At 40.4% G+C, this 13,604-nt stretch overlaps 1 protein-coding gene across 2 annotated transcripts in view; it reads right to left on the reverse strand.

Annotated features, from left to right (window-relative positions):
- The window catches only part of LOC126161862 (aladin-like), a 74,288-nt gene that overhangs the window by 27,208 nt on the left and 33,476 nt on the right, over window positions 1-13,604 (reverse strand). For both annotated transcript variants that reach the window (XM_049917978.1, XM_049917979.1), the window contains exon 6: window positions 8,611-8,774. In XM_049917978.1, the coding sequence (XP_049773935.1) occupies window positions 8,611-8,774 (164 nt within the window). The remainder of the gene's footprint in view (window positions 1-8,610; window positions 8,775-13,604) is intronic.

Genomic DNA, 13,604 nt, shown 5'->3' on the forward strand with positions numbered 1-13,604 from the left:
AATCACAGAAAACCTAGATCAGGATGACCGAATGCAGGTTTGAACTATCCTCCTCCTGAATACAAGTCCAGTCTGCTAACCACTGTGTCATCAGCTTGTTTACAAAACAATCCAAGGGAACGTGAGCTTCATTGCTCATCATTAACAAAACATTGTCAGTAGCAGAACATAAAGCATTCTCACAAAACAGTCTCTGTTAGTCAAAATCACGTTCGTGAAGTTCCTGTATGATCATAGATTATAGAGATGGGATTGTAACTCACAGTTCAAGATGCAATAAAACAAGTGACAAGATATGCCAAAACTCTGAGCCCAGCAAGACTTTGAAGAAGAGACAGTCTTATTCTGCTGACACTTTCTAGAATTCGTGCCATACTAGGATGACCAGTCGACTTTTTCTTCATAATGGATCCAGTTGTGTGAAAAGAAGTAGGACAACAGAATATTGCATTGTGGTCAGGTATCAAACCACTAAGCACAACATTGAAATGTGTACAGAAAAGCTGTTGAACAGTGATAATGGATTCATTACTTTTAAAATGATGTTCAGCAGTGAGAACACGATGCTAAACGGTCCATTGTGCCATTGTTACTGAAACTGGATGCTCTAACTGAAAAAATAACAGCTCCACAGGAAACTGACTACTACTCTCTACTTCTAGCACGAAGTTCAGATCCATGTGTTCACTTTGTGCCACCCTGTATTTACAGTGATGAGATGCACAACAGTGTGTCAAAAACAATTGGAAAATGTTGTAGGATGGAGTGCGAAGTTTAATGAAGACACATTACACTGAAATCTACCAGCTGCTGTGACAGGCAGACTCACACTGTGCAGTTCATGCAGTCACAAAATTACACCAAGGTGTTGTAACTAATGTATGCAGCATAGTTGAGAACGCTGCAATTGGGTGATAAATCATGTATGTGTAAGAAAGGATACAAAAGGAAACAAGTAAAGAGACATACATACTATGAAACAGAGATAAATGTAGGACTCTGAGACAGCAACAATGGATGGAATAGAAGCAAATGAAGCCCTTCCATCCACAAAACATGGGTCTCACTGAAGTGGGGCGGGGAGGCTTTCGAAAACATATTTTAAATAGCAAAACATTTTCTGGGGCATATGAGCAGTCTGATCATGATTTATTCATTATGTAATGCAAATCAAAACTGAGGAATGATTAAAATCCTTCTGTGTCACTGTGCAAAATATGTTTCAGATGTATTACAATGGCTTTCCTTATGACAAGACTAGTTTTACAGGAGAAAAGGTAACCCTATTTATCGCAATCAGTCTGTGTCAACATGTCAGATTTGTGAAACTTCACTGATCCTAGAATATAACAGGCTAGTCATGGCAAGGAGAAGAGGACAGGAAGGTGGCTGGCTATTCATGAACTACCTGGCTTGTTGACAATTGGCAACAGTCTACAAACAGTTTGACAGACAGTTTGCAGACTCTTGCCACTCATCCACAAATAGCCTCCCTCCGACACAGTGTCTCTCGCCATGACTAGCATATTATATACTAATGATATGAATATAATAGAGGGAAACATTCCACGTGAGAAAACTATATCTAAAAACAAAGATGCTGTAACTTACCAAACGAAAGCATTGGTATGTTGATAGAGACAATAAAAAACACAAACATACACACAAATTTCAAGCTTTCGCAACCCTAGGTTGCTTCATCAGGAAAGAGGGAAGGAAAGGGAAAGACGAAAGGATGTGGGTTTTAAGGGAGAGGGTAAGGAGTCATTCCAATCTAGGAGCAGAAAGACTTATCTTAGGGGGAAAAAAGGACAGGTACAGGTACAGGTACACACACACACACACACACACACACACACACACACACACACAGGCAGACATATGTACATGCAAAGAGGTTGGGCAGAGATGTCAGTCAAGGAGGAAGTACAGAGGCAAAGATGTTGTTGAATGACAGGTGAGGTACGAGCGGTGGCAACTTGAAATTAGCAAAGGTTGAGACCTGGTGGGTAACAGGAAGAGAGAATATACTGAAGGGCAAGTTCCCATTTACGGAGTTCTGATAGGTTGGTGTAAGTGGGAAGTATCCAGATAACCTGGACGGTGTAACACTGTGCCAAGATGTGCTGGCCGTGCACCAAGGCATGTTTAGCCACAGGGTGATCCTCATTACCAACAAACACTGTCTGCCTGTGTCCGTTCATGCGAATGGACAGTTTGTTGCTGGTCATTCCCACATAGAAGGCTTCACAGTGTAGGCATGTCAGTTGGTAAATCACGTGGGTGCTTTCACACGTGGCTCTGCCTTTGATCGTGCACAACTTCTGGGTTACAGGACTGGAGTAGGTGGTGGTGGTGGTGGTGGTGGTGGTGGTGGGAGGATGCATGGGACAGGTTTTACACCGGGGGCAGTTACAAGGGTAGGAGCCAGAGGGTAGGGAAGGTGGTTTGGGGATTTCATAGGGATGAACTAAGAGGTTACGAAGGTTAGGTGGACGGCGGAAAGACACTCTTGGTGTAGTGGGGAAGATTTCATGAAGGATGGATCTCATTTCAGGGCAGGATTTGAGGAAGTTGTATCCCTGCTGGAGAGCTACATTCAGAGTCTGATCCAGTCCCAGAAAGTATCCTGTCACAAGTGGGGCACTTTTGGGGTTCTTCTGTGGGAGGTTCTGGGTTTGAGGGGATGAGGAAGTGGCTCTAAGTATTTGCTTTCTGTACCAGGTTGGGATGGTAGTTGCAGGATGCCAAAGCTGTTTTCAGGTTATTGGTGTAATGGTTCAGGGATTCAGGACTGGAGCAGATTCGTTTGCCACGAAGACCTGAGCTGTAGGGAAGCGACCGTTTGATGTGGAATGGGTGGCAGCTGTCATAATCGTTGGTGGGTTTGATGTGGACGGATGTGTGAAGCTGGCCACTGGACAGATTGAGGTCAACGTCGAGGAAAGTGGCATGGGATTTGGAGTAGGACCAGGTGAATCTGATGGAACCAAAGGAGTTGAGGTTGGAGAGGAAATTCTGGAGTTCCTCTTCACTGTGAGTCCAGATCATGAAGATGTCATCAATAAATCTGTACCAAACTTTGGGTTGGCAGGCTTGGGTAACCAAGAAGGCTTTCTCTAAGCAACCCATTAATAGGTCAGTGTACGAGGGTGCCATCCTGGTACCCATGGTTTTTCACTTTAATTGTTGGTATGTCTGGCCTTCAAAAGGGAAGAAGTTGTGGGTTAGGATGAAGCCGGCTAAGGTAATGAGGAAAGAGGTTTTAGGTAGGGTAGCAGGTGATCGGCATGAAAGGAAGTGCTCCATCGCAGCGAGGCCCTGGACGTGCGGGTTATTTGTGTATAAGCATCAATGGTTACAAGGATGGTTTCCGGGGGTAACGGATTGGGTAAGGATTCCAGGCGTTCGAGAAAGTGGTTGGTGTCTTTGATGAAGGATGGGAGACTGCATGTAATGGGTTGAAGGTGTTGATCTACGTAGGCAGAGAAACGTTCTGAGGGGGCTTGGCAACTAGCTACAATGGGGTGCCCGGGATGATTGGGTTTGTGAATTTTAGGAAGTAGGTAGAAGGTAGGGGTGCGGAGTGTCGGTGGGGTCAGGAGGTTGATGGAGTCAGGTGAAAGGTTTTGTAGGGGGCCTAAGGTTCTGAGGATTCCTTGAAGCTCCGCCTGGATATCAGGAATGGGATTACCTTGGCAAACTTTGTATGTAGTGTTGTCTGAAAGCTGCCACAGTCCCTCAGCCACATACTCCCGACGATCAAGTACCACGGTCGTGAAACCCTTGTCAGTCGGAAGAATGATGATGGATCAGTCAGCCTTCAGATCACGGATAGCCTGGGCTTCAGCTGTGGTTATGTTGGGAGTAGGATTAAGGTTTTTCAAGAAGGATTGAGAGGCAAGGCTGTAAGTGAGAAATTCCTGGAAGGTTTGGAGAGGGTGATTTTGAGGAAGAGGTGGTGAGTCCCGCTGTGACAGAGGACGGAATTGTTCCAGGCAGGGTCAATTTGGATAGTGTCTTGGGGAGTTGGATCATTTGGAGTAGGATTAGGATTATTTTTCGTCGTGGTAAAGTGATATTTCCAGAAGAGAGTATGAGTGTAGGACAGTAAATCTTTGACGAGGGCTGTTTGGTTGGATCTGGGAGTGGGGCTGAAGGTGAGGCCTTTGGATAGGACAGAGGTTTCGGATTGGGAGAGAGATTTGGAGGAAAGGTTGACTACTGAATTGGGGTGTTGTGGTTCCAGATTGTGTTGATTAGAATTTTGAGATTTTGGGGGGAGTGGAGCTGGAAGTGGGCAATTGAGTAGATGGGAGAGACTGGGTCTGTGTGCAATTAGAGGAGGTTGAGGTTTGTTGGAAAGGTTGTGGAGGGTGAGTGAGTTGCCTTTCTGGAGGTGGAAAACCAGGAGATTGGATAGTTTTTTGAGGTTGAGGGTGGCATGCTGTTCTAATTTGCGGTTGGCCTGTAGGAGGATGCTTTGAACAGCCAGTGTGGATGTGGGAGACGAAAGATTGAGGACTTTTATTAGGGATAGGTGTTGACGGGTGTGTTCATTGGCTGAGTTCATGTGTAGGTAAAGGATTAGGCAGGTGAGGGCTATGGATTGTTCAGTTTGGAACTGGTATAGGGACTGATGGAAAGGTGTACACGATCAAAGGCAGAGCCACGTGTGAAAGCACCCACGTGATTTACCAACTGACATGCCTACACTGTGAAGCCTTCTATGTGGGAATGACCAGCAACAAACTGTCCATTCGCATGAACGGACACAGGCAGACAGTGTTTGTTGGTAATGAGGATCACCCTGTGGCTAAACATGCCTTGGTGCACGGCCAGCACATCTTGGCACAGTGTTACACTGTCCGGATTATCTGGATACTTCCCATTGACACCAACCTATCAGAACTCCGGAGATGAGAATTTGCCCTTCAATATATTCTCTCTTCCCATTACCCACCAGGCCTCAACCTCTGCTAATTTCAAGTTGCCGCCGCTCGTACCTCACCTGTCATTCAACAACATCTTTGCCTCTGTACTTCCGCCTCGACTGACATCTCTGCCCAACCTCTTTGTATTTACACATGTCTGTCTAAAATATATATATAATAGAGGGAAACATTCCACGTGGGAAAAATATATCTAAAAAGAAAGATGATGAGACTTACCAAACAAAAGCGCTGGCAGGTCGATAGACACACAAACAAACACAAACATACACACAAAATTCAAGCTTTCGCAACCAACGGTTGCCTCATCAGGATAGAGGGAAGGAGAGGGAAAGACGAAAGTATTTGGGTTTTAAGGGAGAGGGTAAGGAGTCATTCCAATCCCAGGAGCGGAAAGACTTACCTTAGTGTGTGTGTGTGTGTGTGTGTGTGTGTGTGTGTGTGTGTGTGTGTGTGTGTACCTGTCCTTTTTTCCCCCTAAGGTAAGTCTTTTCGTCTTTCCCTCTCCTTCCCTCTTTCCTGATGAAGCAACCTTGGGTTGCGAAAGCTTGAAATCTGTGTGTGTGTTTGGGTGTTTTTTTATTGTCTCTATCAACATACCAACGCTTTCGTTTGGTAAGTTACAGCATCTTTGTTTTTAGATATATTATATACTAGGTTCAATAAAGTTCGACAAATATGACATATTGACACTAATTGTTTGTGATAAATAGGGTTACTTTTCCTCCCGTAAAACCAGTCTTGCCATGAGGAAGGCCGTTGTAATACAACCTAAATATCGGCTCAGAGGTTTATGTTTTAAAGTAGTTTTTACAATGAAGCGTACAACACCCATTAGTTACGCAAAAGTTAAGAAATTGCAGAAAGATAGGTGGTTAAGGAGAGTGAAGACAGGACAAGTTGAAAGAACCAGAGGTGGTTAGGAAGTTCAAAGTGGCCATCATTAAACGTCTGGCTGAAACTGGGGTAGGCAATACAGTAAAAGATGAATTGGTAGCTTTCAGAGATGAAATAGTGACTGACGGTAGCAAAACTGCAAGACAACAAATGCAGAGCTAGAGAAAAATAAATAACTTGGGGAAAGATAGATACCACCTATAGAAAAATTAAAGATACCTTTGGAGAAAAGAGAAGTAGCTGTGTGAATATAAAGAGCTCAGATGGAAAACCAGTATGAAGCAAAGAAGGAAACGGTGGAAGAAATACACAGAGAGGCTATACAAAGGAAATGAATGACGGCAGTATTATAGAAAGGGTAAAGGCCTAAAGTGATGAGATGGGAAGTATGATATTGCTAGAAGAATTTGCCAGAGCATAAATAGACACATTTAAATGAATTTACCTGTTTAGTTATCTTACTGTTGATCAATATTTTGCTCTTCTTGTGTGTTTCCTTTTCGTTGCCAATACTTTTATTTTAGTTACAGATTTACCATTTGGTAAGTGTGTAAAATGTTATTTAATTTAAACACATTTTCTTTTAAAGCCCTTTACAAGAAAATGTGTGTAAATTGAATAACATCTTACAGAAACCTATTGAATGGCTAGGTCGGCAAAAAAAGAGTAATTGCAATGGAAGGGAAACACATAAGGAGAGCAAAAGTAAAAATAATAGAACATGTAAATTTGTTTAAATATCTCAAGCTAGAGATATAAATATATTAAACTGATTCAGATGCGATTAAAAATACTTAAATACAATGCTATAAATGGCTGCTTATGGAGGTATCTTGGCAGAACTATGAGAAAAGACCTCACATTAAAGCTACACAAAGTAGTGGCTAAGCCTGCTATTCTCAATGGCAGTGAAAACTGGAGTCTAATAAAAGCGAAGAATTGCAGCAGCTGAAATTAAGTTTTTGAGATCACTTGTTGAAGTAACATTAAGAGGCAGAATGTGGAGTGAAGATTTAAGACAGCAACTGGACATCAAAATGACAAAAGCAGAAAAAGGTACACCTGCATCAAAAAGATGGCTCAGAAGAAGAGGAGGAGGAGGAGGGACTGACAGACCTAAGATGAAACAAGGTCCATGTAGTAGACAACAATCCCTAAGAACTACTCACATCTTTGGCAGAGCCAGTCATGCCAAAACTATTCCAACTGGTGTGCAAGATAGGCGAAATACCATTAAACTTTAAGAAGAATGTAATATTTCCAGCTCCTGCTACTAATGTGCACAAATGGGTGATAATCTATCTGCTGCTCAGGAAGACAAAAGGAAAATTTCACATTATTGTAACTATCATCAAGAATGTTTCTGTATTTGCCACTCCACTGTTGACTCTTTCTATCATTCAGCATTGAGGCCCCAACAGTAATAGAGCAATTTGATGTCTAAGCTCTGAGGCTGGTGATCAACATAAAACTGAACCCATAACGAAATCACTGTAAAATCAGTAGATTACGTTGGTATGAAATTTTATGGATTCAATGTAACATAAATGTTGCATTTATTAACATTATTGTTACAAAAGATGTCCAAAATGATCACCCTGGGCCTCAACACATTTTTGTGCTCGACTGATAATATAGAGTTGTCTGATGCAAAAACGTAGTTTTCAATTGCATTCATTTTCCACTGAATGATGTTCTTCAGTTTGTCAATACTGCGAGGATTAGATGTATAAATTCTCTCCCTTCAATAGCCAAAAATGAAAAAAACGGAAGGAGACAGGTCTGGGGAATGTTGATGCCACCGTCCACCACTGCTGACGAGCCTCATTTGTAAAAGCTGCACAAATGTGATTCAGTGAGACATTTGAAGTGAGACACATTGCTCCATATTGTTGAAAGAAGCTGTATTCTGCTTCACTATCAGTTAACTCTGCATAAAATTCTCTGAAAATTGTTACATAAACTTGTGTTCTGACAGTCTAGTTAAAACATGTTGGTCCCACTATACCATTAACAGAAACAGTACACCAAACACCAATTTTCTTATTTTCAAGTGGATGCTTGATACCTCATGAGAATTCATCACCATCAGTTAATGGTGCACAAAATTCTTTGAACACTAGTTTTATTTTATTTTTGGGCTGGCAGTAATTCTCTTTTCAATATTGGCAACAGCCTGTGGAGTACTTATTTCATTCCATATGCCACTTTTTAACTAAACTGTGTAGGCTACTCTCCTCTAGGATATTAGCACCTGGAAATTTTTCTATGAAAATCTGACGTGTTTCTTCAACCAACTGGAAATGAATATAAGGCTCAAATAAAGCTATTCTCTCCTGGACTGAATAAGGCATTTTACATACGCAAAACTCCACTCACAGCACTGCACTGCAGTGAAGCATATACTGCACTGACACACAACCATCTGACGATCAGCAACAACGAACACTAGTAACATATTTCATTGTGGGTTCTGCTTTGTGTAGCTCACTCTCTACTAGTACATACAATTCAGACAACATAAATGGTGCAGGACCCCAAATTTCTCTAGGTTGGGTTGAAAGGCTACACCAATCAATACAATTTTTGTGGGTATCTCAACACATCTGAAGAGTTGGTAAGTAGTGTGAGAACATTCATTTATTTAATGATATAATTATCCCTCAAGTTCCGACTTCATCCAGAACAAAGATGTGTCTTAATGCTTTAACAAACAAGTACAACAGGACAGTTCCTAAAATGAAACATTATCAATAAGTACCTGAAAACGACACCGGTGGTTGCTGAAAAGACCTTTTCAGGAGACCACGCTATAAAGCTCACACCACCACCGTGTGTTTTCCTTATGGCTGAGTATGATTCCATAGCAAGATCCCAAGCATACATCACAGTATCTGCAGCAGAAGCAGTCACCAAAATGTCTCCCTGGCAAAAAAAATGTTCAAGGTTTAAAACATCTACATGCATACTCTGCAAACCACTAAAGTGGTAATATCTGCATTTAACAAGAAGAGCCATAAAGTAAATCAAATGTGACGTATGGTTTTCTGTTTATTCACCAGATATGAGTTACATTGTGATAAGAGTGGTAGTAGTAGTAGTAGTAGTAGTAGTAGTAGTAGTAGTAGTCATAGTTGTAGTGGTGACGATGGTGGTGGTGATAAAGAGTACAATGAGCAAGAGTAGTGGTAGTATTTTCACTTATCTTGGGATCATTTTGTACGATAATATTAAGTACACCACATTATACAGAAACATACAGGATGGTACAGGAACATCTGAGTATGAAACCATAAAGCCATTTATTAATAACTGATATCATGCTACATATACAAGATATAACAAATCAATATCAATAAATTTTGAGTAGTTGTAGAGAATATCTTAAGGAACAAAATGACGATCTGAACCCATGTCTGGAAACATTATCCAACAATAATACATTGTTCACATTATAGGGAAAATTACCTACCACTAGGACATTCATTCAGAAGCAAATCTGAGTTTGAACAATGATATATCACCAGTTGATGTAATTTCGACATTCGATAGCATTATTAAGATATCGGTTTCTGGTGCATGTTCCTATTCTCAGTTTGTCATGGTAATTTCCAGAAATCTTTCAGACTTGTCAGTATTAACTATGTAAAAGAATGATACAGGAAGTTTATTAAGTAGAGGGCTTGAGATCTACCTATACAGCAGTTTTCACCATATTCTGCACTGGAAATCTTGGCAATCAATCACATAAGTCACAATTCAACAATTAGGAATTCTTAATTTAAAAGAAAAAATGTGAATGGGAAGAAGAAGAAGAAGAAGAAGAAGAAGCAGCACAACACCACAAATTAAACTATGATTGAGCATTGTGTTTCGGCCACATTATGTTCATCTTTCTGCTCCACCCACAGTGTTCAATTGCCTGCACTGAGTTGTTGCAACAGATGTGGACACACATGATGCCATTTAATGTCCTGAGTGTTGCAATAGGATATTCCTGATTATCCACAAGTATGCAATTATTTTGAATTTTTATTTCAGACTAAGTTCCAGTTGCTGTACTGTGAGGTTGTCCATAAAATGGACTGAAATCATTTTCGAGTCCAAGACTGTTTCAATGACTGGTTTTCTCAGTATGTTTGCAGGTGGCCTTGTTAAAGACTGTTTTCAATTTTGCTTACCTCAGAGTAACATATGATATAGCATTAACTCGTGTAATTCTCTACACACAATAATCTTATTTTTTCATTACCATTCATTTCATTTTTACTTATTTATTATCTACACAACACAAGAGAACAAACTACAAATAATTACATTACGATGATGATTCAGAGAAAGAATACAAATAAAAGAAAAAGTACTTGCCTAGGTTCAAAATGGTGAACTATAGGTTTTTGCTCAGCTTATTTTTTTAAAAAAATATTTTAGTAAAATGTGAATTATTTGCAAGAAGTACAATCTCAACTTTTCATAAAATGCACTGAAACTGGATTCTGAAAATGGTATCCTATACCGCTATTTCACAGAAATTTGTTTGTCTTAAAAGCATTCATAAATTAAGGTTAGTAACGTGATGCTACTCTCCCCCCCCCCCCTTCTTTTTTTTGTAGTTGTCTTCAGTCTGATGACTGGTTTAATACAGCTCTTCACACTGTTCCATCACGTGCAAGTCGCCTCATCTCTGAATAACTACTGCCACCTACATGCATTTGAACCTGCTTACTTTATTCATCTCCTGATCTCCCTCTACACTTCCCCCACTATAAACACACTTCCCTCCAATACTAAACTGACGATTCCTTGATGTGTCAGATTGTTTCTTATCAGCTGATATTTTCTCTTGGTCAAGTTGTGCCTCAAATTTCATTTTTTCCCAGTTCTATTCAGTTCCTCATATTTAGTTATAGAATCTACCCATCTAATCCTCAGCATTCTTCTGCAGCATCACATTTCGAAAGCTTCTATTCTCTTCTTGTGTGAGCTGCCTATCATTCACATTCCCGTAATTATACCTGATGAGGTATTTTGCTGCTCAAATAACAAAACTCATCAACTACTTTTAGCAAACGTGAAAGTTTATATTTCTTCTTGCTGTATTTTGATTTCTTTCAATTTTTTCCCCTCTAGTTTCATTTATTGCTTGATCAATAAACAGACTGAATAACACTGGTGATAGGATACAACCCGTCTCACTTCCTTCTTAACTACTACTTCCCTTTCATGCTCTTCAACTCTTGTAACTTCTATCTGGTTTCAATTCAAGGTATAAATAACCTTTCTTTTCCTGTGTTTTATCCCAGCTATCTTCAGAATTTTGATGAGAGGGTTTCAGTAAACACTGTAAGCAGCTTTTTCTAAATCTACAAATGCTATAAATATAGGTTTGCTTTCTTTAACAGGGTGTATACGACCCGGGACAACCGGGAATTCCGGGAAAAACCCGGGAATTTTTTCATCCGGGAGAAAACCGGGAAAAACACGGGAATTTTTCGGAATTCCGGGAATTTTTCATTGTTTTAGCTTTCAGTTACATTTTTGTAGTTTTGACTGCAGAATTGATTCTCTAGCAAAGAATGTTATTGTATCCTGCTACTGGAGAATGATACTGCAGCAATAAAATATAAACGAGAGGGAAAAAAATAAAACTGTAGTGGCAAAGGAAATGTGCATTTTACGACAACAAAACACCGTGCACGCACAAGCGTCTACAGATAGCAAAAATATGTTAAAGGCCGTAGGGCGCAGACTGTAATTCTTCGTAACAATAAACTGCTTGCTATGAGCATGACGTCACAACTGTTCACATTAGGTTCGTTTGACCAGTTGCCAGCGGTCTGTTGCGCATGCGCATTTGACTCGCGTATAAGCAGTACCTTCTCTCGCTTCCCGCTTCTTGAAGTTTGGCTGTTAGCTGCATCGGTAGTAGCAGCAAGCAGCCAGATGCAAACGAGAAAAATTTTTCTCGCGCGCCCTAGCTGCCAGATTCGCGCTTGCACAGAGTTGTCGGAGTTGTAGTGGGGAGGGGGTTAGTCTCCACGTGACCCGTGTTTACGTTAAGTGATTTCGCTGCTTCTCTTCGTGTACAGCTCCCACGTCAAATGAAAACAAAACGGATTTCTGTGGCCGGGAGCTATCAAGTGAATTAAAATGCATTCACATAATTACAGAGGGCAAAAATATATTATTAATTTCAGTTTCTGATTTTATTTTCTTTCCAAGTTAGTAGCAGTCAAGCATTAATCGCCTTGCAGAAGAATGAAGTTATTTTTGCAAGTTTGCTAAAGAAATTCCGCTGAGGCAATCATTTTATTTGAAACGAAGTGGTTCATTTAACAATTTTGGGTACTTCCAACTGTTCGGTGAATTTCAAGTGCACGTTATCATCTTCTGCCATGTATGGCATTATGCCATAATAAAGAACCAAACATGAGATCGTAGAGTACTGGTACTCCAAGAAAATTTACATCCCAAAAACCACACTGAAAAGCTTAGTATCAGATGGGACCTACTTCATTGTGAATCTGGAAAAAACCAATGTGCACTTCAAGCCGAATTATGCATTTTAGTATGATTCACGAAATTTTGATGCCTTTTGGAGTATCCTCTGATGCCCTGTTTCTTTTATGGTGTAGTGTAAGCTCTCTTAGTGCTTTATACACACGAACATGCGGGCTTCCTACACCACTGCAGTTGCACACGCACAATAATTCGTTTTTGGCTCTCTCTGGCAACTGGTAAATCGAACCTATAACTAACAGTATTGCGAACGGTGGTTAGAAAAGCGTTACTTTCAAAGTAAATTTCTTTTTACGCAAGATGGATTATGTTACGTGTGTGAAAGTGGGATGGATATCTAAATCACAGAGCGTTCGAAACTGAATAGTTTGAGGACCAGCCACTTCAAGAATTTCGAGCCGATGCATTTATGTCACAATTTTAAATTTACTGGCACATTTGTGTGATGTATCTTAAAGTATACGCTCCGGAAACTAGCAAGCTGTGTTTGGTGCAATTCGAATTTATACTTTCGTAATACGAAAATATGCAGCGTATATGTTGCTGCAAATCAAAGGTCTTTCCAAAACTTCTCTGCTCCGGCTTTTCTTTTTTTTCCGGGAAGTTCTACGCGATTATATAAAACGTTAACCATTCAAAGGATTGATAAGTTTTACAGTTCCGAGGGAACTTTTTCTGTGCTAAGTGACAGTAGGTCGCCCGGGAAAAAGCATATTTTTTAAACGGGATATCCGGGAGAAATCCGGGAATAATCCGGGAATTTTTTTTCCTTGTCCCTGTATACACCCTGTTTAACCTATTTTGTAGGGTAAGTCATGGCGTCCGTATTGCCTCGCATGTACGTATATTTTACCCAGAAACCAAAATGCTCTTCCCTGAGGTACACTTCCACTAGTTTTTCCATTCTTCTGTGCATAATTTTTGCAACCATGACTCATTCAGCTGATAGTTTGGCAATATTCACACATCTCAGCACCTACTTTCTTTCGACATGTACTTACTGCATTCTTCTTGAAGACTGAAGGTATTTTGCCTGTCTCAGATATCTACACACCAAGTACAACAATTTTTTCATGGCTGGCTCTCCCAAGCATATCAATAGTTCTGAGGGAATGACATCTACTCCATGGGCCTTGTTTCGAATTAGGTCTTTCCCTGCTCTGTGAAATTCTTCTCGCCATATCATATCTCCCATCTCATCTTCATCCACGTCTTTTTCTCTTTGAATAATAATTC

This window comes from Schistocerca cancellata, chromosome 2 (genome assembly GCF_023864275.1).
Source record: "Schistocerca cancellata isolate TAMUIC-IGC-003103 chromosome 2, iqSchCanc2.1, whole genome shotgun sequence".
Taxonomy (NCBI): domain Eukaryota; kingdom Metazoa; phylum Arthropoda; class Insecta; order Orthoptera; family Acrididae; genus Schistocerca; species Schistocerca cancellata.